This window comes from Salmo salar, chromosome 13 (genome assembly GCF_965601325.2).
Source record: "Salmo salar chromosome 13, fSalSal1, whole genome shotgun sequence".
Lineage (NCBI taxonomy): Eukaryota > Metazoa > Chordata > Actinopteri > Salmoniformes > Salmonidae > Salmo > Salmo salar.
The window spans coordinates 97180990-97208778 of record NC_138303.1 but is presented as its reverse complement, the minus strand read 5'-3'; the positions used below and the strand labels follow the sequence as shown (position 1 = coordinate 97208778).

The window sequence follows — 27789 nt, the reverse complement described above, 5'->3', positions numbered from 1 at the left end:
GAGCGAGCGAGCGAATAGGGGAAAGGGACTGGAAGAGGATAATAGTATTTAAAACTTAAAGCACCCAGATCCTCTGTCAGCAACATCAGACGGTCAGGGTTGTTTCTCTCTCTCTGCTGGTATACTGCTGTAAGTGACTCAGGAGAGCGTATTAGACCTGTGTTAATGCCTCCACACCACTCTGTGAGCTGCTGCGTCTAACCAGGTCCTAGTGCAGACCTCCAGGATGCTCAAGAAAAGGAGACAGAGCCTTTTCCCCAACTATAAAGTGGGGGGGACAGGCCCCACATACAAGGACCCAGAGGAGGACAACAATATTCCCTTCACCCAGAACAACTTGGTGAAACCATGGAACTCCATGCAAGAACTCAGCCGAGACATCTACGTAGAGTACAAAGATGAGGAAGATGTAATGGCATACCTGACAAGAGGCCTCTCCTTTCCTGCGAAGTACTACATGCTGAACATCAATGTAGGTGGGACGGTGTATCAGATCTCCTACAGGGTGGCTGCCAAGTATCCCAAGACCAGGATTGGCCGCCTGGCGACATACACAGACCACAACCGGAAACTGGACCTGTGTGACGACTATATTGTCCAGAACAACGAGTTCTTCTTTGACAGAGACCCGGACATCTTCCACAACATTTTCAACTTCTACCGGACGGGCGTCCTCTGGATCAAGGACGAGCTGTGTCCCAGGAACTTCCTGGAGGAGATAAACTACTGGGGCGTGAGGATCAAGAGCACACACCGCTGCTGCCGAATCTCCTTCGAGGAGCGCCAGGACGAGCTCAGTGAGCAGCTGAAGATTCAGCGGGAGCTGGAGGCAGAGGTGGAGATGGAGGAGAATGAGGAGTTGTTCCACGGGATGGCGTTGGGTCAGATGCGTCGCGTCATCTGGAACCTGATGGAGAAGCCCTTCTCTTCGGTCACCGCCAAGCTCATGGCTGTAGCCTCCAGCTTCTTCGTGCTGATGTCCCTGGTGGCCATGACACTGAACACGGTGGAGGAGATGCAGTATACCACCACCACGGGACAGCTGAGTGGGAAGACCTATGGAGAGTATGTGGAAACCTTCTGCATCGCTTTCTTCACCATGGAATACCTGATGCGTCTGGTGTCCACCCCGGACCTGCCGCGCTTCGGGAAAAGCGTCCTGAACGGGGTGGACCTGATCGCTATCTTACCCCTCTACCTGCAGCTGGTGCTGGAGTGCTTCGAGACCGACAACTACGGGAAGCACCAAGACATCGAGACGGTGGGCCGGGTGGGCAAATTGGGTCAGGTTTTGAGAATCATGCGTCTGATGAGGATCTTCCGTGTCTTGAAGCTGGCCCGTCACTCTACGGGGCTGAGGGCATTTGGCTTCACGCTGCGCCAGTGCTACCAGCAAGTGGGCTGCCTCTTACTCTTTATCGCCATGGGAATCCTCACCTTCTCTGCCATGGTGTACACTGTAGAGCATGATGTCCATCAGACCAACTTCACCAGCATCCCTCAGGCATGGTGGTGGGCAGCTGTAAGTCATCCCATTCTATTTCATTGGTTATTATTAGTAATTGGCTAAATATTATTATTATTATTATTATTATTACTTAATTGATTAGTTTCCTTATTTTGAAACATTTACTATTATGTCCCAGCAAGTAACTGGTATATTATTACAATAACACTGCAAATCCTGGACTGTCATTCTGGCCCTGCTCTGTGCTGTCTGTTTATTTGGTACTGTTGACAACACACAATTGTGTTTTACACAGTTTTGAGCAACATTGATTAATTGTTACCTGCGGATTATGATAATGCCTGCTCACTGACATTTCAATTCCACCCAAAACTAAAGTAAGTCTTAGTCACCAACATGCTGGCAGAAATAGATTGCTTCATCACACCCCTGTCAGCTACAGTAGACTATCACTGTTGCCCTTTAAGAGACTTTCACATTGCAAGTAGCTGCCCTTATATCATGACATTGTTTAATTAGAGCTGATGTGGAAGCTATTTTCCCATGCCTAAAATATACACTGAGTGTACTAAATATTAAGGACACCTGCTCTTTCCATCAGACTGACTGACAAGGTGAAAGCTATGATCCCTCACTTGGTAAATCCACTTCAATCAGTTTAGATGAAGGGGAGGAGACAGGTTAAATAATTATTTTTAAGCCTTGAGACAACTGAGACGTGTGCCATTCAGAGAGTGAATGGGCAAGACAAAAGGTTTAAGTGCCTTTTGAACAGAGTATGGTAGTAGGTGCCAGGTGCACCCGTTTGTCAAGAACTGCAATGCTTCTGCACAACTCAATAATAGGAAGGCGTTCTTAATGTTTATGTACACTGTGCACGTATGTACACTATGGTATTAAGGACGGCTGGACTCTGCCAGGGGAAAGGTATTTAAGTATTCCCGTTGAGGCACTTCCACCTTAATTGAAGGCGTTAGATGAGGACATGTACATTTCTTGCCCATGTCCATTGACTGTAGACCAACCTAGGGCCTTAGTTCTGTAATTCCATTAAACAATGCTTCAACAGCCTTCAGGAGGACAGCGAATATAGCCCCAGAAACTCAGAAACTACTTCACTTGCCCTCCCCTCGATTAATCCTCCACGCAAAGCTTTTCACATGGCCTTCTCCCAAGCCTGTCATGAGCACTGTGGCACTCAGACACACACATCATGAAGGGTCAACTCAGGGCTCAGGTCCTGGCAATGTTAGCAAGTTCAGTAGAGACTAGGTTCATGTTTACAAATAAAATGACCATTGGCCTTCTCCCTCAGGTGAGCATCTCTACTGTGGGCTATGGAGACATGTTTCCAGAGACCATCCTGGGCCGGCTGTTTGCTTTCACCTGCATCTCCTTTGGGGTCATTTTGAACGGCATGCCCATTTCCATCCTGTACAATAAGTTCTCAGACTACTACGCCAAGCTGAAGTCTCAGGAGTTCACCTCCACAGTGAAGGCTCGGGGCAAGGTCAGGTTCGCCAAGAGGGCGGCCAGGAAGTTAACCAAATGCTGGCCATAGACACACTGGTGAATGTTCTAAGAGCACTATGGGAGACTTTCTATTCAATTAAGTTATTTTGTGACTTACGCCACTACCAAGTGGGATTCCCAGGGAGCTGGAGTTACTATGCATCTGTTTTACTGTATAAATGGTTCAATTCAGGTTTTAGAAATGGATTCTCCTATCAATTTGATTTTTATTGCTTGCATAGTTTCATTGCCAAAAATGAGATTCGTGTATGCAATTACATGCTTGGATATTAATGCTCCCAAGGAGGAGAGTGCAACCTTGCATTGTAGCAAAAATACTGCTGACAAAGTAATATCATTATTCTTTCCTAATGTTTTCCATCTTAAAGTGATCCTTCAACTACACGTGAGATTTAGAATCAACGACTTCATACAGAGAAAATGAGGCCTTTGAAAGAAATACAGTTGAAGTCGGAAGTTTACATACACCTTAGCCAAATACATTTAAACTCAGTTTTTTACAATTCCTGACACTTAATCCTAGTAAACATTCCCTGTCTTAGGTCAGCTAGGATCACCACTTTATTTTAAGAATGTGAAATGTCACAATAATAGTAGAGTGATTTTATTTCAGCTTTTATTTCTTTCGTCACATTCCCAGTGGGTCCGAACTTTACATACACTCAATTAGTATTTGGTATCATTGCCTTTAAATTGTTTAACTTGAGTCAAATGTTTCAGGTAACCTTCCACAAGCTTCCCACAATAAGTTGGGTGAATTTTGGCCCATTCCTCCTGACAGCTGGTGTAACTGAGTCAGGTTTCTAGGCCTCCTTGCTCGCACACGCTTTTTTAGTTCTGCCCACAAATTTTCTATAGGATTATCAGGGCTTTGTGATGGCCACTCCAACACCTTGACTTTGTTGTCCTTAAGCCATTTTGCCACAACTTTGGTAGTAGGCTTGGGGGTCATTGTACATTTGGAAGACCCATTTGCAACCAAACTTTAACTTCCTGACTGTCTTGAGATGTTGCTTCAATATATCCACATAATTTTCTTGCCTCATGATGCCATCTATTTTGTGAAGTGCACCAGTCCCTCCTGCAGCAAAGCACCCCCACAACATGATGCTGCCACCCCCGTGCTTCATGGTTGGGACGGTGTTCTTCGTCTTGCAAGCCTCCCCCTTTTTCCTCCAAACATAACGATGGTCATTATGGCCAAACAGTTCTATTTTTGTTTCATCAAACCAGAGGACATTTCTCCAAAAAGTACGATCTTTGTCCCCCTGTTCAGTTGCAAACCGTAGTCTGGCTTTTTTATGGCGGTTTTGGAGCAGTGGCTTCTTCCTTGCTGAGCGGCCTTTCAGGTTATGTCGATATAGGACTCGTTATACTGTGGATATAGATACTTTTGTGCCCGTTTCCTCCAGCATCTTCACAGGGTCCTTTGCTGTTGTTCTGGGATTGATTTCCACTTTTCGCACCAAAGTACGTTCATCTCTAGGAGACAGAACGCGTCTCCTTCCTGAGCAGTGTGACGGCTGCGTGGTCCCATGGTGTTTATACTTGCGTACTATTGTTTGTACAGATGACTGTGGTACCTTCAGGCGTTTGGATATTGCTCCCAAGGATGAACCAGACTTGTGGAGATCTACAATTTATTTTTCTGAGGTCTTGGCTGATTTCTTTTGATTTTCCCATGATGTCAAGCAAAAAGGCACTGAGTTTGAAGGTAGGCCTTGAAATACATCCACAGGTACACCTCCAATTGACTCAAATGATGTCATGACTTTAGAAGCTTCTGATCGGCTAATTGACATCATTTTCTTGAGTTTTCCAAGCTGTTTTAAAGGCACAGTCAACTTAGTGTATGTAAACTTCTACCCCCCTGGAATTGTGATTCTGTCTGTAAACAATTGTTGGAAAAATGACTTGTCATGCACAAAGTAGTTGTCCTAAACGACTTGCCAAAACAATAGTTTGTTAACAAGACATTCGTGGACAAGTTGTTACACTTAGGTTAAAGTCATTAAAACACGTTTATGTAAACTTCTGACTTCAACTGTATTTGTATACCACACTATTCCCCTCCAGTCCTTATGGCCATGTTATCCCAACAAGAAGACATAATCCACTGCAGAACGGCACCCGGTCGGGTCTGAAATAATAAGTTCAAAATGCAACATCTGGATGAATCTGCGGACAGGTTAAATACTCTGCCCCTCTGGGTATCTGGAAGATTGAATCTTCCCAAAGCGGATTTATGAATATGGAAGCAGCTTGCAATGTTTCCGCACTAGAAGATTAAAAAGAGTAGGTCACTGATCATGTGTGTTTGGAAAACCTCAAGTACTCTCAGATAAGCAAACATTTTCTTCTGGAAAATATTTGTTGATAAACTCTGTCACCCACAAGGTTCACCAGCCACCTGGACATTGATACTGTAGTTCAACTGGACCTTTTGCTAAAAAGAGCATCAAAATAACACCACAGCTCTCAATGTTGATTTGATTCCCAAATTGTCTTCACTGGTCAACAAAATCCTCAAAAGTAGTGCAAGTCCGACTACTGCCATGAGCCTTAACCTCCCAAATAGTGGCCACACAGGCAGCCATTGATAATCCTCTAAACTGATTAGAAGAATGTGAGGTCTCTGGAAGAAATAAGCTGTTTCATCTGACTGGGTCAGACACCAGGACAGATGGAACCTGAGCAGGGCCCACTAAATTAATTTGCTAGTGAGCAGGCTTCCGTCATAGATCAGCAGACTACCAGACCGGGCTACGGCTTAGTGACTTAACGTGGCATAAAGGTGACGACACACACAAACCATCAGGGTTAACATTTTACAGATGAATTTTTTTTTATTGAAATTTGCTTACTGACGTTCTCTGCCAATGGATAGTTCTTGTTGCAATAAAATGTTTTATTTTAGTTAATTCGGCTCCTGAGTCAGCTAGTACAACTCATACCGATCAGTTACAAGATTATACAAAAACACTGCCAGTATTTGTGCCTTTTACATTTAAATACTTGCTTTACAAACAAGCACACCTAAATTAATTTGACAAAATGCAGTACAAATCAGTGTTTCTTTTCATCCGTCTTCATGTCATAGTAGGGATTTCACCAGGATGGTCAGGTCAAAGGACTGGGGGGGACAGTTATGAGAACCTGTGACTTCAGTTGGTGAGGTCACAATAGTGGGTGAAATGTCTGAGGGGGTCAATGGTGGTGAGATGGTATCTGTATCAGGCCAGTTCCTCCAGCAGAACTTCCACTCCTTTACAGTGCTGGATCTTCTGTAGCGTAGGCCTTCAATACCTCCCTGATCTCCCTGGCAACACTCCCATCGGCACTGTTCAGGAAACTAAAACAAACAAAAAACATGTTTTATTTAACTGACTTTAATGGTTAAAGGTTAAGAACAAATTCTTATTTACAATGACTGCCTACCCTGGCCAAACCCTCCACTAACGAGAGCTTGTTGAAGGTAACCTTTACACCTACCCCACATCTCATACTGGGTAGTAACATTTCTACCCATACTAAAATGAATATCATTAGCGAAGAAATAAAGTGAACATCTAGAATTAAATCAAATAATTTGATGTTAGACTATACTGCCTATAAAGAGAACCAGAAATCTGTGTTTAACATCTTAGTGATTACAGAAGGACAATGGGCACATGGAGGAAGGGGTGGGGGCTAGAGGGAAAAGGAACAAGGGAAGAGACAGAGAAACCAGAAAATTAAACTGAAGGAATTGAAGTGTTTGTGTTGCTGTTTCACAATGGGCAGCTGTGACCGCCCTTTTCTTACCCACATCACCCAGTGATATGGAGAATGAATACAAACACAGCCTCCCTTAAACCTCTATGGGCTAGGTGGGACGCTTGCGTCCCACCTACGTAACAGCCACTTGCAGCCTGTGGCGCGATTTTCAAAACCTTAAAAATCCTATTACTTCAATTTCTCAAACATATGACTATTTTACAGCTATTTAAAGACAAGACTCTCGTTAATCTAACCACACTGTCCGATTTCAAAAAGGCTTTACAACGAAAGCAAAACATTAGATTATGTCAGCAGAGTACCAAGCCAGAAATAATCAGACACCCATTTTTCAAGCCAGCATATAATGTCACCAAAACCCAGAAGACAGCTAAATGCAGCACTCACCTTTGATGATCTTCATCAGATGACAACCCTAGGACATTATGTTATACAATACATGCATGTTTTGTTCAATCAAGTTCATATTTATATCAAAAACCAGCTTTTTACATTAGCATGTGACGTTCAGAACTAGCATACCCCCCGCAAACTTCCGGGGAATTCGCTAACATTTTACTAAATTACTCACGATAAACGTTCACAAAAAGCATAACAATTATTTTAAGAATTATAGATACAGACCTCCTCTATGCACTCGATATGTCCGATTTAAAAATAGCTTTTTGGTGAAAGCACATTTTGCAATATTCTAAGTACATAGCCCAGGCATCACGGGCTCGCTATTTAGACACCCGGCAAGTTTAGCACTCACCATAATCATATTTACTATTATAAAAGTTTGATTACCTTTTGTTGTCTTCGTCAGAATGCACACCCAGGACTGCTACTTCAATAACAAATGTTGGTTTGGTCCAAAATAATCCATCGTTATATCCGAATAGCGGCGTTTTGTTCGTGCGTTCCAGACACTATCCGAAATGGTAAAGAAGTGTCGCGCGCATGGCGCAATTCGTGACAATAAAATTCTAAATATTCCATTACCGTACTTCGAAGCATGTCAACCGCTGTTTAAAATCAATTTTTACGCCATTTTTCTCGTAGAAAAGCGATAATATTCCGACAGGGAATCTCCTTTTCGGCAAACAGAGGAAAAAATCACAAAGGCGGGGGCGGTCGGGTCACGCGCATAAGCCCAGAGTCCCTTGATCGGCCACTTGAGAAAGGCGATAATGTGTTTCAGCCTGGGGCTGGAATGACGACATTCTGTTTTTTCCCGGGCTCTGAGCGCCTATGGACGACGTGGGAAGTGTCACGTTAGAGCAGAGATCCTTAGTAAAAGATAGAGATGGAAAAGAAGTTCAAGAAATGGTCAGACAGGCCACTTCCTGTAAAGGAATCTCTCAGGTTTTGACCTGCCATTTGAGTTCTGTTATACTCACAGACACCATTCAAACAGTTTTAGAAACTTTAGGGTCTTTTCTATCCATATGTAATAAGTATATGCATATTCTAGTTACTGGGTAGGAGTGGTAACCAGATTAAATCGGGTATGTTTTTTATCCAGCCGTGTCAATACTGCCCCCTAGCCCTAACGGGTTTTAAGACGTGCTTAACCCCCACCTGGCCCCAGCCTATTCTCCCTTTACACTCAACTTCACTGGCAACTAACAAACAGCTAGGCTGATATAACAAGCAGAACATTAAAGATTTAAATGTTTAAATAACTAAGACCAAAATAATCTTAGTCTAATTTCAGAGCATATAGCCAACTTCAATCGGTAGGCGCTGGAATAATTTATTCTATTAACACTTGTTTTAGTGAAGCACCGGTTTGGTTGCTTTGCAGGAGTTGTCCATTGTGCTATAGTTTTTGCTATGTGACTGGGTAGAGGAATTGGATCTAACCGTGTAGAGGTACTCACCAACAGAGCACGATGGCCCCATGGTTCACTGCAGCCCACGTCTTCAGCTTGTCCATACCCACCATGTCCAACAGGACCCTGGAGAAATGCTCTGGGGAGTCATGGTCAGGAAGATACAGAATCAAATCACGAGTCAATATGGACATGCCCACAGCCATTTTTGCTGTTGTCTGTGAGTAGAGTACCACGTCAAGATCATAACTGTGAGGTGACATTTGTGCGGTCAGGCCTACAGGTGATATTATTTATAAAACAAATGTTGGGTGATATGTGCGGTCAGTCATACGTTCTCTCCCGGCCTCCTTCATCTCGTCTTGTTCGATCAGCCATGTGCAGCTATAGAACAGGACACAGACGAGAAAAATATGTTTACACTGAATTCCAAGCACTTGCTAGAGGACAGAGACACCACAGATTTTACCCTTTGTCCTGATACCAAGCCAGTACAATCATCCCACAGTTGACCAAACAGACAAAAAGCGAACCCAATTTTATTAAACTAGGCAAATCAGTTAAGAATAAATTCTTATTTAGAATGACGGCCTACCCCGGTCAAACCCTAACACGGACAACGCTGGGCCAATAATGCGCCGCCCTATTGGACTCCCAATCACAGCCAGTTGTGATACAGCCTGGAATCGAACCAGGGTCTGTAGTGATGCCTCTAGCACTGGGATGCAGTGCCTTAGACTGCTATGCCACTCAGGAGTCCAAATGGAGCCGTCAAAACCGTTGCAATTCTCACCTATGAGAATACTTCATTCTCCTACTTTTAAGGACGTGCTCTGGAACTTTGGCAATTTGTAAGTATTTTTTAAACCTCCCACTTTGGGCTGGATGTGTCAATGTGTAGTTCATACATGCATCATCTATGAGCAGAACTACTGTCCTACCTCAATTAGCCACAAAATCTCTTGTTTGAAAGTTACGCTGCAGCATTTTCCCTAAACTTTCTCCCATGTGGGCCAGCCCCCTTGCAATTTGAGTTCCAGCCAATGAGCTTCAGCCCCTCCCCATTTAAGTGACAGCTAGCAAGATGCCCACAACAGAGAGAGAGAACAATGAAGTGGTGCACATCTGCACATATGAGATGTAGTATGACATTTTTGGGGACCACGTTTGGCTGGTGAGTGCTACTTTCAGAACTACTGGCTAAAATATATATTTTTTTGAGTACCAGACAATCTCTGACACACCCTGCCCCTGTCCCCTCCTCACCTGCCCCTCCTGGTGTGAAGTCGTCAGCGGCCAGCTCGGCGACAGCCTCCATGGTAGGACGCAGGTCCCCGATGGCAGACCCCAGAATTTCACTAATGGTGAAGCTGAAGGCCTTGTCTATCACCATGGCGCGGGCGTGGCCACAGGTGCTGAATCAGGGGTGTAGACACCGCCTCCAGGAGCTCCTTACGAAGGGAAACATCCTTCTTGCTACAGGGACAATGAGCCAGATGGAGACCGATCATTTAAAGTATAGACTATGAAAAGCATGGATGGCATCTCATCATTTCTGTCCAATTGCCTCACAATAGCAATTAAGGTATGTTAAAGGCCCAGTGCAGTCAAACTCCCAGACAATCCTAGCAAAGTTCTTGAGTTTGAGTTTATTTTATTTTTACAGGGACAGTGCACATTAATCAACGTTTCAGTAAAAGTGCCGGTTTTAGCCAGCCGGCTAATTTTCAACCGCAGTCCCTGGGCAGGTTATTAAAAACAATTACAATATAGACAATCATTGAACAGTGAGCACACGCAGAGTAACATAGGACAAGCAAGACATAGCATACAGACAGAGCAACATAGGACAAGCAAGATGTAGCATACAGACAGAGCAACATAGAACAAAAAGCAACAAGACAAAATCCATAAAAACAACAAAGTGTTTCCACACCTCACAAGCTACAGACAACAGACAACATGGAAAGCGGCAATACACAGCTAGGGATTATGTTCACAAGTCTGATTGACCTTTAGCCATGTCTTCATGCATTTTGTGAAAGTGTGATATGTGGTGCAGTTATGTGTGTCTGATGGCAGTGTATTCCAGACATGGGAAGCTCTCACAGAGAAAGCAGATTTACTAAAGGTGCTTTTCCTTAAGGGAACTATACAGTCACCTCTCATGGCAGACCTTGTGGATCTGCTGCCATATGTTTGGGTTTTCTGTTTAACAAAAATACTGAGTGGAGGGGGAGCTAGGCCATTTAGGATCTTGAATACAAGACATGCGTCGGTGTATTGCACAAGATTTTCCCAACTCAGGAGCTCATGCTTTCTGAGGATGTAACAGTGATGATGGCTATTGGGCTTTCTATCGAGCACTTTGAGAGCCTGTTTGTAGACAGACTGAATAGGTTTTAATGTTGTATAGCAAGCTTGGGTCCAACTAGTCAAGCAGTATGTTAAGTGGGGGAGTATCATCGATTTTAAATACAGTTTTGCTACCTCTGTGGTCAAACAATTTCGTATAAATCGGAAATTAGCTAGGTTGAATTTGGTTATTTGAATAACCTTTTTCACATGCTTTTTAAAAGAGAGGTTGGAATCAAGTATGATTCCAAGGTACTTAAAATCAGATACCACCTGGAGCTTCTCCCCTGACACATATACATCTGGCTCAGTAGCATCTGTTGCCCTCTTTGTGAAGAACATGCAAACTGTTTTTTTCACATTGAGATGCAAACACGAGTCACTGAGCCACTTTGTAACCTGGACCATTACAGTAGTGAGTTCTTGTGCAGCTTGTTGTTTGCTCTTTGCATGCACATATATCACTGTATCATCTGCATACATTTGAACTTCAGACCCAGTGCAGACGGAAGGCAGATCATTAATGTACAGGCTGAACAGGAGGGGCCCCAGTATTGACCCTTGGGGCACGCCCACATCATAGCTAAGAGTGGGCGACAGCTCATTGCTCACTCTGACACACGGAGTTCTGCCTTCAAGGTATGATTTCATCCATCTCAAGGCATCGGGGGAAAAGTTGAACTTGGACAATTTTGTGATGAGAATCTCATGGTTAACAGTATCGAAAGCCTTCCTTAGGTCCAGAAACACAGCCCCAACAACGCCCCCTTTGTCCATCTTGGATTTACTGTATTTCTGTCTTGACTCAATGAAGAGTGGTTTCAATTGTAAATGCAGCACTGATGCAATGAAACATCCTTCTTGCTACAGGGACAATGAGCCAGATGGAGACCGATCATTTAAAGTATAGACTATGAAAAGCATGGATGGCATCTCATCATTTCTGTCCAATTGCCTCACAATAGCAATTAAGGTATGTTAAAGGCCCAGTGCAGTCAAACTCCCAGACAATCCTAGCAAAGTTCTTGCTTGAGAAATTGCCCTTTGCTACTTTTTGACCATTTTAATTGAAAACAATCACCTTTTAGGTACTTAAATGTCATTGTAACCACTCAATTTCCAAGACAGAGCTATTGATGTAAGGACTGACCATCCATTATATAAAAATTTGTTTTAAACATGTTTTGTGGCTATACAGTTTGTTTACATTTTATACAGACATTATTTTACTCCAAACTTATCATTTGGGTTCTGATGGGGGATGACAATTGAACTAAGCTTGAGGCATTTAAGTTATATTCTTCAAGCATCAATGGGTATATACATTTTTGGACTTAATGGTATGTAGCAACTAAGGATTCTAGGGTATGTTTGGAAAGTTAACCTCACTGTTCTTTAGCAGGGGTGTAAAACTCATTCCACGGAGGGCCGAGTGTCTGCAAGTTTTTATTTTTCCTATCAATTAAGACCTAGACAAACAGGTGAGGGGAGTTCCTTACTAATTAGTGACCTTAATTCAATCAAGTACAAGGGTGGAGTGAACCTGCAGACACTCGGCCCTCCGTGGAATGAGTTTGACCTGTGTTCTACAGTCTAGCTAGTTGGTGTGGAGTGATTGGTAGGTGGTGGCAGGACTCATCTGTGGGCGTTTCCATCTCCCTTCTCCAGCACCTGGATGATTTCAGGTGATAGGTGGGCGGAGCAGAATTTTCTTTCCATTCCTGTTCGATGACATCAGGCAGGGAGGCCAGAATCTCTGATGTGAAGCAGGCCGTCCTCAGCTTAGTGTCATCTATGCAGTCAAAGGCAGCGAGGAGGACTAAGAACGCACTCTCCCTGGAGAGAGAATTAACAAACCAATAAGTCAGCCACACACACACTGACTTTTACATATTTGCATGTCTGACCGTGGCAATCAAATTGTTGTGTTAGCTGACCATTGCAAACTTTCTGATGTACGTCTTCATGGTTTTAATGATGACTTTTCTGTCCTGAAAGGCAGAACCAATAAATCAGTGTACATGAGGATCATCTCTCTAGAAGGCCAGAGTTTTATTTTATTTAACCAGGTAGGCTAGTTGAGAACAAGTTCTCATTTGCAACTGCGAACTGGCTAAGATGAAGTATAGCAATTCGACACATACAACAACAGAGTTACACATGGAATAAACAAAACATACAGTCAATAATACAGTAGAACAAAAGAAAACAGTCTATATACAGTGAGTGCAAATGAGGTAAGTTATTAAGGCAATAAATAGGGCATGGTGGTGAAGTAATTACAATATAGCAATTACACACTGGAATGGTAGATGTGGAGAAGATGAATGTGCAAGTAGAGATACTGGGGTGCAAAGGAGCAAGATAAATAAATACAGTGGGGATGAGGTAGGTAGATAGATGGGCTATGTACAGGTGCAGTGATCTGTGAGCTGCTCTGACAGCTGGTGCTTAAAGCTAGTGAGGGAGATATGAGTCTCCAGCTTCAGAGATTTTTGCAGTTCGTTCCAGTCATTGGCAGCAGAGAACTGGAAGGAAAGATGACCAAAGGAGGAATTGGCTTTGGGGGTGACCAGTGAGATATACCTGCTGGAGCGCGTGCTACAGGTGGGTGCTGCTATGGTGACCAGTGAGCTGAGATAAGGCGGGGCTTTACCTAGCAGAGACTTGTAGATAACCTGTAGCCAGTGGGTTTGGCGACGAGTATGAAGCGAGGGCCAACCAACAAGAGCGTACAGGTCGCAATGGTGGGTAGTGTATGGGGCTTTGGTGACAAAACGGATAGCACTGTGATAGACTGCATCCAGTTTGTTGAGTAGAGTGTTGGAGGCTATTTTATAGATGACATCACCGAAGTTGAGGATCGGTAGGATGGTCAGTTTTACGAGGGTGTGTTCGGCAGCACGAGTGAAGGATGCTTTGTTGCGATATAGGAAGCCTATTCGAGATTTAATTTTGGATTGGAGATGCTTAATGTGAGTCTGGAAGGAGAGTTTACAGTCTAACCAGACACCCAGGTATTTGTAGTTGTCCACGTATTCTAAGTCAGAGCCGTCCAGAGTAGTGATGCTGGACGGGCGAGCAGGTGCGGGCAGTGATCGATTGAAGAGCATGCATTTAGTTTTACTTGCATTTAAGAGCAGTTGGAGGCCACGGAAGGAGAGTTGTATGGCATTGAAGCTCATCTGGAGTTTAGTTAACACAGTGTCCAAAGAGGGGCCAGAAGTATACAGAATGGTGTCGTCTGCGTAGAGGTGGATCAGAGAATCACCAGCAGCAAGAGCAACATCATTGATGTATACAGAGAAGAGAGTCGGCCCGAGAATTGAACCCTGTGGCACACACAGAGACTGCCAGAGGTCCGGACAACAGGCCCTCCGATTTGACACACTGAACTCTATCAGAGAAGTAATTGGTAAACCAGGCGAGGCAATCATTTGAGAAACCAAGGCTGTCGAGTCTGCCAATAAGAATGTGGTGATTGACAGAGTCGAAAGCCTTGGCCAGGTCGATGAATACGGCTGCACAGTAATGTCTCTTATCGAAGGCGGTTATGTCGTTTAGGACCTTGAGCATGGCTGAGGTGCACCCATGACCAGCTCTGAAACCAGATTGCATAGCGGAGAAGGTACGGTGGGATTCGAAATGGTCGGTAATCTGTTTAACTTGGCTTTCGAAGACCTTAGAAAGACAGGGTAGGATAGATATAGGACTGTAGCAGTTTGGGTCAAGAGTGTCACCCCCTTTGAAGAGGGGGATGACCGCGGCAGCTTTCCAATCTTTGGGAATCTCAGACGACACGAAACAGAGGTTGAACAGGCTAGTAATAGGGGTTGCAACAATTTTGGCAGATATTTTTAGAAAGAGAGGGTCCAGATTGTCTAGCCCGGCTAATTTGTATGGGTCCAGATTTTGCAGCTCTTTCAGAACATCAGCTATCTGGATTTGGGTGAAGGAGAAATGGTGGGGGCTTTGGCAGGTTGCTGTGGAGGGTGCCGGGCAGTTGACCGGGGTAGGGGTAGCCAGGTGGAAAGCATGGCCAGCCGTAGAGAAATGCATACTGAAATTCTCAATTATAGTGGCTTTATCGGTGGTAACAGTGTTTCCTAGCCTCAGAGCAGTGGGCAGCTGGGAGGAGGTGCTCTTATTCTCCATGGACTTTACAGTGTCCCACAACTTTTTTGAGTTAGTACTACAGGATCCAAATTTCTGTTTGAAAAAGCTAGCCTTAGCTTTTCTAACTGCCTGTGTATATTTGTTCCTAACTTCCCTGAAAAGTTGCATTCACAGGGGCTATTCGATGCTAATGCAGAACACCACAGGATGTTTTTGTGCTGGTCAAGGGCAGACAGGTCTGGAGTGAACCAAGGACTATATCTATTCCTAGTTCTACATTTTTTGAGTGGGGCATGCTTATTTAAGATGGTGAGGAAGGCACTTTTAAAGAATAGCCAGGCATCATCTACTGACGGGATGAGGTCAATGTCATTCCAGGATACCCGGGCCAGGTTGATTAGAAAGGCCTGCTCGCAGAAGTGTTTTAGGGAGCATTTGACAGTGATGAGGGGTGGTTATTTGGCCGCAGACCCATTACGGATGCAGGCAATGAGGCAGTGATCGCTGAGATCTTGATTGAAAACAGCAGAGGTGTATTTGGAATGCGAGTTAGTTAGGATGACATCTATGAGGGTGCCCGTGTTTACGGATTTGGGGTTGTACCTGGTAGGTTCATTGATAATTTGTGTGAGATTGAGGGCATCAAGCTTAGATTGTAGGATGGCCGGGGTGTTAAGCATGTCCCAGTTTAGGTCACCTAGTAGCACAAGCTCAGAAGATACCACATATGGTATTGAGGGCACAGCTGGGGGCAGAGGGAGGTCTATAGCAAGCGGCAACAGTGAGACTTGTTTCTGGAAAGGTGCATTTTTAGAAGTAGAAGCTCGAATTGTTTGGGTACAGACTTGGATAGTAATACAGAACTCTGCAGGCTATGTTTGCAGTAGATTGCAACACCGCCCCCTTTGGCAGTTCTATCTTGGCAGAAAATGTTATAGTTAGCGATGGAGATTTCAGGATTTTTGGTGGCTTTCCTAAGCCAGGATTCAGACACAGCTAAGACATCCAGGTTGGCAGAGTGTGCTTAAGCAGTGAGTAAAACAAACTTAGGGAGTAGGCTTCTAATGTTAACATGCATGAAACCAAGGCTTTTACGGTTACAGAAGTCAACAAATGAGAGCACCTGGGGAGTGGGAGTGGAGCTAGGCACTGCAGGACCTGGATTAACATCCACATCACCAGAGAAGTAGGATAAGGGTACGGCTAAAGGCTATACGAACTGGCCGTCTGGCATGTTCGGAACAGAGAGTAAAAGGAGCAGGTTTCTGGGCACGATTGCATTGATTCAAGGCATAGTGTACAGACAAAGGTAAGGTAGGATGTGAGTACATTGGAGGTAAACCTAGGCATTGAGTGATGATGAGAGAGATATAGTCTCTAGGACTTTTAAACCAGGTGATGTCATCGCATACGTAGGAGGTGGAACAACACGGTTAAGGCATATTGAGCAGGGCTAGAGGCTCTACAGTGAAATAAAACAGTAATCACTAACCAGGACAGTAATGGACGAGGCATATTGATATTAGAGAGAGGAATGCGTAGCCAAGTGAACATATGGGTCCAGTGAGTGGGGATGACTGGGGACACGGCGATTCAGACAGTTAGCAGGCCGATGCTAGCAGTTACAGTGAGGGAAAAAAGTATTTGGTCCCGTGTGGCTTAGTTGGTAGAGCATTGTGTTTGCAATGCCAGGGTTGTGGGTTCGATTCCCACAGGGGACCAGTACGAAAAAGAAAAAAAAATGTATGCATTCACTACTGTAACTCGCTCTGGATAAGAGCGTCTGCTAAATGACTAAAATGTAAATGTATTTGATCCCCTGCTGATTTTGTACATTTGCCCACTGACAAAAATGATTAGTCTATAATTTTAATGGTAGGTTTATTTGAACAGTGAGAGACAGAATAACAACAAAAAAGTGCATGTCCAAAATTGTATTAAATGATTTGCATTTTAATGAGGGAAATAAGTATTTGACCCCTCTGCAAAACATGACTTAGTACTTGGTGGCAAAACCCTTGTTGGCAGAGGTCAGACATTTCTTGTAGTTGGCCACCAGGTTTGCACACATCTCAGGAGGGATTTTGTCCCACTCCTCTTTGCAGATCTTCTCCAAGTCATTAAGGTTTTGAGGCTGACGTTTGGCAACTCGAACCTTCAGCTCCCTCCACAGATTTTTTATGGGATTAAGGTCTGGAGACTGGCTAGGCCACTCCATTACCTTAATGTGCTTCTTCTTGAGCCACTCCTTTGTTGCCTTGGCCGTGTGTTTTGGGTCATTGTCATGCTGGAATACCCATCCATGACCCATTTTCAATGCTCTGGCTGAGGAAAGGAGGTTCGCACCCAAGATTTGACGGTACATGGCCCCGTCCATCGTCCCTTTGATGCGGTGAAGTTGTCTTGTCCCCTTAGCAGAAAAACGCCCCCAAAGCATAATGTTTCCACCTCCATGTTTGACGGTGGGGATGGTAGTCTTGGGGTCATAGGCAGCATTCCTCCTCCTCCAAACACAGCGAGTTGAGTTGATGCCAAAGAGATCCATTTTGGGCTCATCTGACGACAACACTTTCACTCAGTTGTCCTCTGAATCATTCAGATGTTCATTGGCAAACTTCAGACTCCTTTCTTGAGCAGGGGGACCTTGCGGGCGCTGCAGGATTTCAGTCCTTCACGGCGTAGTGTGTTACCAATTGTTTTCTTGGTGACTATGGTCCCAGCTGCCTTGAGATCATTGACAAGATCCTCCCGTGTAGTTCTGGGCTGATTCCTCACCGTTATCTTGATCATTGCAACTCCACGAGGTGAGATCTTGCATGGAGCCCCAGGCCGAGGGAGATTGACAGTTATTTTGTGTTTCTTCCATTTGCGAATAATCGCACCAACTGTTGTCACCTTCTCACCAAGCTGCTTGGCGATGGGTCTTGTAGCCCATTCCAGCCTTGTGTAGGTCTACAATCTTGTCCCTGACATCCTTGGAGAGCTCTTTGGTCTTGGCCATGGTGGAGAGTTTGGAATCTGATTGATTGATTGCTTCTGTGGACAGGTGTCTTTTATACAGGTAACAAACTGAGATTAGGAGCACTCCCTTTAAGAGTGTGCTGTTAATTTCAGCTCGTTACCTGTATAAAAGACACCTGGGAGCCAGAAATCTTTCTGATTGAGAGGGGGTCAAATACTTATTTCCCTCATTAAAATGCAAATCAATTTATAACATTTTTGACATGCGTTTTTCTGGATTTTTTTGTTGTTATTCTGTCTCACTGTTCAAATAAACCTACCATTAAAATTATAGACTGATTATTTCTTTGTCAGTGGGCAAACGTACAAAATCAGCAGGGGAACAAATACTTTTTTCCCACACTGTAGTAGGCCGGGGCTAAACAAGCTAGCAGTTAGCAGACCGGGGCTGGCAAGCTAGCAGTTAGCAGACCGGGTTAGTAAGCAAGCAGTTGGCAGACCGGGGTTAGCAGACCGGGGCAGGCAAGCTAGCAGTTAGCAGACCGGGGCAGGCAAGCTAGCAGTTAGCAGACCGGGGCAGGCAAGCTAGCAGTTAGCTGACCGGGGCAGGCAAGCTAGCAGTTAGCTGACCGGGGCAGGCAAGCTAGCAGTTAGCTGACCGGGGCAGGCAAGCTAGCAGTTAGCTGACCGGGGCAGGCAAGCTAGCAGTTAGCTGACCGGGGCAGGCAAGCTAGCAGTTAGCTGACCGGGGCAGGCAAGCTAGCAGTTAGCTGACCGGGGCAGGCAAGCTAGCAGTTAGCTGACCGGGGCAGGCAAGCTAGCAGTTAGCTGACCGGGGCAGGCAAGCTAGCAGTTAGCTGACTGGGGCAGGCAAGCTAGTAGTTAGCAGACCGGGGCTGGCAAGCTAGCAGACCGGGGCTAGCAGTTAGCAGACCGGGGCAGGCAAGCTAGCAGTTGGCAGACCGGGGCTAGCAGTTAGCAGACCGGGGCAGGCAAGCTAGCAGTTGGCAGACCGGGGCTAGCAGTTAGCAGACCGGGGCAGGCAAGCTAGCAGTTGGCAGACCGGGGCTAGCAAGCTAGCCTTTGGGGGACGTCGCGCTGGGGGTAAGTCTGTTTTTGCCTCTTCATGCGGGGACGTCGATAGACCAGTCGTGGAATTAGTAGGGTTCCAAGTAGCTCTAGGTAGCTAGTAGGCCGCGGTTAGCAGAATGGGCCTCCAGCGGACGTCGCGCCTGAGGGGCCTGTTGGAATCCTCGGGCAGATTATGTCGTTATTCCAGTCGTAGAGGATCAGCGGGGTTCCGTGCCCCGTACCGGCAGTAGAAGGGGTCCGGATATTGTAGCCAAGGAGTGGGCTTCGGTGGTAGCACAGGAGTCCTGGCCGGTCTAGCTTCAGGCTAATTGGTGCTTGCTCTGGGATGGAAACGCCAGCCAGGAGTAGTCACCCGGGATTGCGGTTTGCTAGTTGCGAAGATCCAGATGAAAATGTTCAGAGTTTGCGGTAGTAATCCGCGATATGGGGGAAAAAAATTATAATAGCTCCGTTATGCTCTGGTTTGAGTCGCGTTGTTCAAACTGGCGAGAGATTTCCGAGCTAAAGGTTAGCTGATCAAATCAAATTTATTTATATAGCCCTTCGTACATCAGCTGATATCTCAAAGTGCTGTACAGAAACCCAGCCTAAAACCCCAAACAGCAAGCAATGCATGTGAAAGAAGCACGGTGGCTAGGAAAAACTCCCTAGGAAAAACTCTCTAGAAAGGCCAAAAACCTAGGAAGAAACCTAGAGAGGAACCAGGCTATGAGGGGTGGCCAGTCCTCTTCTGGCTGTGCAGGGTGGATATTAAAACAGAACATGGTCAAGATGTTAAAATGTTCATTAATGACCAGCATGGTCAAATAATAATAATCATAGTAGTTGTCGAGGGTGCAACAAGCACGTCCGGTGAACAGGTCAGGGTTCCATAGCCGCAGGCAGAACAGTTGAAACTGGAGCAGCAGCACGGCCAGGTGGACTGGGGACAGCAAGGAGTCATCATACCAGGTAGTCCTGAGGCATGGTCCTAGGGCTCAGGTCCTCCGAGAGAAAGACAGAAAGAGAGAATTAGAGAGAGCATATTTAAATTCACACAGGACACCGGATAAGACAAGAGAAATACTCCAGATGTAACAGACTGACCCTAGCCCCCCGACACAAACTACTGCAGCATAAATACTGGAGGCTGAGACAGGAGGGATCAGAAGACACTGTGGCCCCATCCGATGATACCCCCGGACAGGGCCAAACAGGCAGGATATAACCCCACCCACTTTGCCAAAGCACAGCCCCCACACCACTAGAGGGATGTCTCCAACCACCAACTTACCGTCCTAAGACAAGGCCGAGTATAGCCCACAACGATCTCCGCCATGGCACAACCCAAGGGGGGGGGGGCGCCAGCCCAGACAGGAAGACCACGTCAGTGACTCAACCCACTCAAGTGACGCACCCCTCCCATGGACGGCATGGAAGAACACCAGTAAGCCAGTGACTCAGCCCCTGTAAAAGGGTTAGAGGCAGAGAATCCCAGTGGAAAGAGGGGAACCGGCAAGGCAGAGACAGCAAGGGCGGTTCGTTGCTCCAGCCTTTCCGTTCACCTTCACACTCCTGGGCCAGACTATACTTAATCATAGGACCTACTGAAGAGATAAGTCTTCAGTAAAGACTTAAAGGTTGAGACTGAGTCTGCGTCTCTCACATTGGTAGGCAGACCATTCCATAAAAATGGAGCTCTATAGGAGAAAGCCCTACCTCCAGCCGTTTGCTTAGAAATTCTAGGGACAATTAGGAGGCCTGCGTCTTGTGATCGTAGCGTACGTGTAGGTATGTACGGCAGGACCAAATCGGAAAGATAGGTAGGAGCAAGCCCATGTAATGCTTTGTAGGTTAGCAGTAAAACCTTGAAATCAGCCCTTGCCTTAACAGGAAGCCAGTGTAGGGAGGCTAGCACTGGAGTAATATGATCAAATTTGTTGGTTCTAGTCAGGATTCTAGCAGCCGTATTTAGCACTAACTGAAGTTTGTTTAGTGCTTTATCCGGGTAGCCGGAAAGTAGAGCATTGCAGTAGTCCAGCCTAGAAGTAACAAAAGCATGGATTAATTTTTCTGCATCATTTTTGGACAGAAAGTTTCTGATTTTTGCAATGTTACGTAGATGGAAAAAAGCTGTCCTTGAAACAGTCTTGATATGTTCTTCAAAAGAGAGATCAGGGTCCAGAGTAACGCCGAGGTCCTTCACAGTTTTATTTGAGACGACTGTACAACCATCCAGATTAATTGTCAGATTCAACAGAAGATATCTTTGTTTCTTGGGACCTAGAACAAGCATCTCTGTTTTGTCCGAGTTTAAAAGTAGAAAGTTTGCAGCCATCCACTTCTTTATGTCTGAAACACAGGCTTCTAGCGAGGGCAATTTTGGGGCTTCACCATGTTTCATTGAAATGTACAGCTGTGTGTCGTCCGCATAGCAGTGAAATTGAACATTATGTTTTCGAATGACATCCCCAAGAGGTAAAATATATAGTGAAAACAATAGTGGTCCTAAAACGGAACATTGAGGAACACCGAAATTTACAATTGATTTGTCAGAGGACAAACCATTCACAGAGACAAACTGATATCTTTCCGACAGATAAGATCTAAACCAGGCCAGAACTTGTCCATGTAGACCAATTTGGGTTTCCAATCTCTCCAAAAGAATGTGGTGATCGATGGTATCAAAAGCGGCACTAAGATCTAGGAGCACGAGGACAGATGCAGAGCCTCGGTCTGACGTCATTAAAAGGTCATTTACCACCTTCACAAGTGCAGTCTCAGTGCTAGGATGGGGTCTAAAACCAGACTGAAGCGTTTCGTATACATTGTTTGTCTTCAGGAAGGCAGTGAGTTGCTGTGCACCAGCTTTTTCTAAAATTTTTGAGAGGAATGGAAGATTCGATATAGGCCGATAGTTTTTTTTATAATTTCTGGATCAAGATTCGGCTTTTTCAAGAGAGGCTTTATTACTGCCACTTTTAGTGAGCTTGGTACACATCCGGTGGATAGAGAGCCATTTATTATGTTCAACATAGGAGGGCCAAGCACAGGAAGCAGCTCTTTCAGTAGTTTAGTTGGAATAGGGTCCAGTATGCAGCTTGAGGGTTTGGAGGCCATGATTATTTTCATCATTGTGTCAAGAGATATAGTACTAAAACACTTTAGTATCTCCCTTGATCCTAGGTCCTGGCAGAGTTGTGTAGACTCAGGACAATGGAGCTTTGGAGGAATACCCAGATTTAAAGAGGAGTCTGTAATTTGCTTTCTAATGATCATGATCTTTTCCTCAAAGAAGTTCATAAATGTATTACTGCTGAAGTGAAAGCCATCCTCCATTTGCGAAGGCTGCTTTTTAGTTAGCTTTGCGACAGTATCAAAAAGAAATTTCGGATTGTTCTTATTTTCCTCAATTAAGTTGGAAAAATAGGATGATCGAGCAGCAGTGAGGGCTCTTCGATACTGCACGGTACTGTCTTTCCAAGCTAGTCGGAAGACTTCCAGTTTGGTGTGGCGCCATTTCCGTTCCAATTTTCTGGAAGCTTGCTTCAGAGCTCGTGTATTTTCTGTATACCAGGGAGCTAGTTTCTTATGACAGATGTTTTTAGTTTTTAGGGGTGCAACTGAATCTAGGGTATTGCGCAAGGTTAAATTGAGTTCCTCGGTTAGGTGGTTAACTGATTTTTGTCCTCTGACGTCCTTGGGTAGGCAGAGGGAGTCTGGAAGAGCATCAAGGAATCTTTGGGTTGTCTGAGAATTTATAGCATGACTTTTAATGCTCCTTGGTTGGGGTCTGAGCAGATTATTTGTTGCGATTGCAAACGTAATAAAATGGTGGTCCGATAGTCCAGGATTATGAGGAAAAACATTAAGATCCACAACATTTATTCCATGGGACAAAACTAGGTCCAGAGTATGACTGTGGCAGTGAGTAGGTCCAGAGACATGTTGGACAAAACCCACTGAGTCGATGATGGCTCCGAAAGCCTTTTGGAGTGGGTCTGTGGACTTTTCCATGTGAATGTTAGTCACCAAAAATTAGAATATTATCTGCTATGACTACAAGATCCGATAGGAATTCAGGGAACTCAGTGAGGAACACTGCATATGGCCCAGGAGGCCTGTAAACAGTAGCTATAAAAAGTGAGTGAGTAGGCTGCATAGATTTCATGACTAGAAGCTCAAAAGACGAAAACGTCATTGTTTTTTTTTTTTGTAAATTGAAATTTGCTATTGTAAATGTTAGCAACACCTCCGCCTTTGCCGGATGCACGGGGGGTATGGTCACTAGTGTAACCAGGGGGTGAGGCCTCATTTAACACAGTAAATTCATCAGGCTTAAGCCATGTTTCAGTCAGGCCAATCACATCAAGATTATGATCAGTGATTAGTTCATTGACTATAACTGCCTTGGAAGTGAGGGATCTAACATTAAGTAACCCAATTTTGAGATGTGAGGTATCACAATCTCTTTCAATAATGGCAGGAATGGAGGAGGTCTTTATACTAGTGAGATTGCTAAAGCGAACACCGCCATTTTTAATTTTGCCCAACCTAGATCGAGGCACAGACACGGTCTCAATGGGGAAAGCTGAGCTGACTACGCTGACTGTGCTAGTGGCAGACTCCACTAAGCTGGCAGGCTGGCTAACAGCCTGCTGCCTGGCCTGCACCCTATTTCATTGTGGAGCTAGAGGAGTTAGAGCCCTGTCTATGTTCGTAGATAAGATGAGAGCACCCCTCCAGCTAGGATGGAGTCCGTCACTCCTCAACAGGCCAGGCTTGGTCCTGTTTGTGGGTGAGTCCCAGAAAGAGGGCCAATTATCTACAAATTCTATCTTTTGGGAGGGGCAGAAAACCGTTTTCAACCAGCGATTGAGTTGTGAGACTCTGCTGTAGAGCTCATCACTCCCCCTAACTGGGAGGGGGCCAGAGACAATTAATCGATGCCGACACATCTTTCTAGCTGATTTACACGCTGAAGCTATGTTGCGCTTGGTGACCTCTGACTGTTTCATCCTAACATCGTTGGTGCCGACGTGGATAACAATATCTCTATACTCTCTACACTCGCCAGTTTTAGCTTTAGCCAGCACCATTTTTAGATTAGCCTTAACGTCGGTAACCCTGCCCCCTGGTAAACAGTGTATGATCGCTGGATGATTAGTTTTAAGTCTAATCCTGTGGGTAATGGAGTCGCCAATGACTAGGGTTTTCAATTTGTCATAGCTAATGGTGGGAGCCGTCGGCGTCTCAGACCCCACAACGGGAGGAGTAGAGACCAGAGAAGTCTCGGCCTCCGACTCCGACTCGCTTAATGGGGAGAACCGGTTGAAAGTTTCTGTCGGCTGAATAAGCGACACCGGTTGAGCATTCCTACAGTGTTTCCCTCCAGAAGCCATGAGAAAGTTGTCCGGCTGCGGGGACCGTGCGAGGGGGTTTATACTAACATTACTATCTGTACTTACTGGTGGCACAGACGCTGTTTCATCCTTTCCTACACTGAAATTACCCTTGCCTAACGATTGCGTCAGAAGCTGGGCTTGCAGCACAGCTATCCTTGCCGTAAGGCGATCGTTCTCCTGTATATTATAAGTACAACGACTGCAATTAGAAGGCATCATGTTAATGTTACTTAGCTTCGGCTGTTTGAAGTCCTGACGAACCATGTCCAGATAAAACCTCCGGGGTGAAAAAGTTGAATGAAAAAAGTTGAGTGAGGGAAAAAGTAAAAATATACGGTAATGAAAAAGTAAAAATCCGTCAGGTAGCAAAGTAAGATCGGCAACAAAATGCATAGCAGCGTAAACAAGTCTGCAAGTTGTGACCGGAAACAGGTGACCGGAAAACCGGAAACATGTGTGTTTATACTGATGACCGCTAGCAATGGTTTGCTGACTGATAGCTGGTAGGTAGTTAGCTGGCTAGCTTCAGTTGAGGGATTCCAGATCCGAAGTAAATAGAAATACTTTAGAAAAAAACAGATCCACGCCACATTGGGTGAGGCGGGTTGCAGGAGAATATTTAAAAGTTGAGGTTTAGGAAAATATTTTAAAAAGATATGTGAAGAAAAAAATGTAAAAAGATATATACAAGGGACACGACAGGACAAAGACGTCTGACTGCTACGCCATCTTGGATTCAGAATTACTGGGTGAATACTCACCTTAGGTGTCCCATGCCACAGGCAGTGCATTGCGACTCTAGCTCCATCGTGGGTGTGGGCCATATACAACAGACTCCCTTATCGACCCAATCATTTCCTGTTAAGTTACATGATCAAAATGGTTTTAGAAACATGGTAGGATTCCCTCAGTAATTTCTACAGTCATTGCTGGTTCTACTTACAGTCCTTTGTTTGGCTGTGGCATGCAGGGTAAAGTCCAGAAACACTTTGTGCACCAGAGAATGTTTGATCACAGCCTCTCTACGGGAGAAGATAACATGGACAGAAATCAAAAGCAGTATTGTGATTTATTTGAACGTTTCCTGTGTGCAGAGTGAATGGTTAGAGGTGTGTGTGCTCAATAATACTCACTTTGTGGCCATGGATCAGTTTCATTTCCTCAAAAATGCCATTAACCTTGTCTGGGTTAGCCTCCAGCACCTCTAGCGTGGGGCACACTGCCTACTGGGAACAAACAAACTGTCAGTCACATTCTGCATATCATCCACACCAGCAGATATTCAGGGACAAGAAATCGGAAAGAGGATTTCTTGGTAACGTGATTATCAAGACTTTCACTGAACTAGAGAGGTGTTGGAGAACTCCAGTACTGCTTAGAACTCCACTTTGCTACAGTGCAGTGGGAGAGGTGTTGGAGGTGTCCTGACCTTGAAGACTTGGAATGTGGTTCCGTAGAGCTCCTCTGTGAGCATGAGTCTGAGGATAGCCTTTTCGTTGTAAGCATACTCCACCACCGACAACACATCAGAGTGACACAGCATCTGTCTCACTTTTCCCTTGAAGCCCACCATCACACCTGCAACCTGCTCTTCGCTCCTGTGGGACACGATACACATACCAGACGTCAGATTTTCCATTCAGAAACCGGGATTACTTATTTCATCTGTAAACCTCACTGCATGCCAGATAAACTAGTAGTGAGAAGAGACTCAATCAAATGAGGACCTTTATATTCATCCTACAAGATATGTCTTCATACTGGGATAGCATGTCCCCATCCTTTTTAATATCTGAACCATGAATCAGATTATAGTCAAAACAGCTGGTATCTTCAGCCAAGGTCAGGATTACAGTGAAGGTTACAATGAGTGGAGTTTTGAATTATTGACTTGATTTCCCCATGTCAATGTCTAAGCAAATGATCAGGGAATTCAACCACAGACTAGATCAAGCTGCATGGCATTATTCATTTGAAATGCGATCATGAAGGTCTACTGTTGAATCATGTACAGATTTAATCAACAAGATTACCCTTATTTTGTTTTGACTATTTTGGCCAGCTTTCCTGCCAGGATCTAATGCTAATGTCAGCATAAGATCGGATGATATGAAAATACTACCTGTATTGCTAGTGCTACGACTTTATGTATATGCAACATTTGAGGTGGCAAAAGGCTCACTTACCCATACATTAAAAACTTCTTTACAATATTTCTGGCATACTTTGATTTACTCAGGTCGACTATATCATCTACGGAACAGGACAACATTATTGAGATACAGAGCATTGTGATTGGCACGAGAAAAACAACTGATTCATTGCTGACTTACCTAGTTAAATCAAGGTTAAATTAAAATTAAAATAAATACTCAGAACAACAACAGAACAAACTACTGACCTTTGAGTTAATCAAAAACCTTGTCTTTGCTTGTTTCCAGACTGGATTAAACACTGGAGGACTCTGGAGTCGTGGGCAAATGCTATCTGAATAAGAAAAAAAAAGTTAACTTTATCTGCAAACTTGAGTTGAGCATTTGGATGTCATGCACTGAAAACTAATTTGAATAAGTATTGTGCTCAACTGTTTTATAGTATTCAAGTATTGACAGTCATTGTCTGTCCAAGCATTTCAGTGGATGGCAAATTCTCTATTGTAAGTGATGGAGAACTGCACACTGTCAAGAAAAAAAATGAATAAATCCAAAACGGAGGCTTGAATGCAAAATAGAGATGTGCTATACAGCAGATAAAACGTTGACTTATGGGTGGTCATCTTGAACTTAGTCTTCTCCAGACAGAATGCAGGTGGATGTTCTATTTAAAAACTCTCCACTCATTAGGCATGAGTGAAGAATTGTTTTTGAAGTGTTTCATATAGGTGGTATAGTGCCTCTTATTGGTGTTTTTTGTTCAGGAATTTCTGTGGAGTCCCATTTCCTATAGTCTTCTCAAACATCTTGCCTTTTTCTCCACTGTGTGGTTTGAATGGCCTTTTTCCTGTTGGTTTGGTCCCAGGTTTACTTGTACCTTCCGAAAAGAATTTGTAGATAGTCAGTTAGGCCTATAAGTTATTTTATCCCGGGCATCATTAAACCAATATTGAACGTTAATAGTGTCATGACGTTGGCCTGTGGGTAAGATTTATGCCCTCTCCCCCCCCATAAATACCTTTCTCCCTTCCCCTCTCTCTCTGACCCTACTGAAGGACCTTTGAACAGGGCTCCGGGCAGCCGAGCGGAAATGGAGGAAAACTCGCCTCCCTGCGGACCTGGCATCCTTTCAC

The 27789-nt window shown here is 44.6% G+C and overlaps 1 protein-coding gene and 1 pseudogene across 1 annotated transcript; one reads left to right on the top strand and one right to left on the bottom strand.

Annotated features, from left to right (window-relative positions):
• Positions 1 to 103: 103 nt before the first annotated feature.
• LOC106568253 (potassium voltage-gated channel subfamily V member 2-like) lies at positions 104 to 5922 on the top strand. The gene is made up of 2 exons (XM_014138423.2): positions 104 to 1522; positions 2784 to 5922. Exons 1-2 carry the CDS (start codon positions 227 to 229, stop codon positions 3027 to 3029), a joined length of 1542 nt encoding a protein of 513 aa, XP_013993898.1. The 5' UTR covers positions 104 to 226; the 3' UTR covers positions 3030 to 5922.
• Positions 5923 to 5928: 6 nt separating this feature from the next.
• LOC106568240 (pumilio homolog 3-like) overlaps positions 5929 to 27789 on the bottom strand; it is a 29518-nt pseudogene continuing 7657 nt past the window's right edge.

Excerpts from the sequence above, each read along its gene's own strand:
- LOC106568253 (XM_014138423.2), top strand. The coding sequence starts at position 227 with ATGCTCAAGAAAAGGAGACAGAGCCTTTTCCCCAACTATAAAGTGGGG. Across the intron at positions 1,523-2,783 it reads AGGCATGGTGGTGGGCAGCT|GTGAGCATCTCTACTGTGGG; the intron begins GTAAGTCATCCC and ends CTTCTCCCTCAG.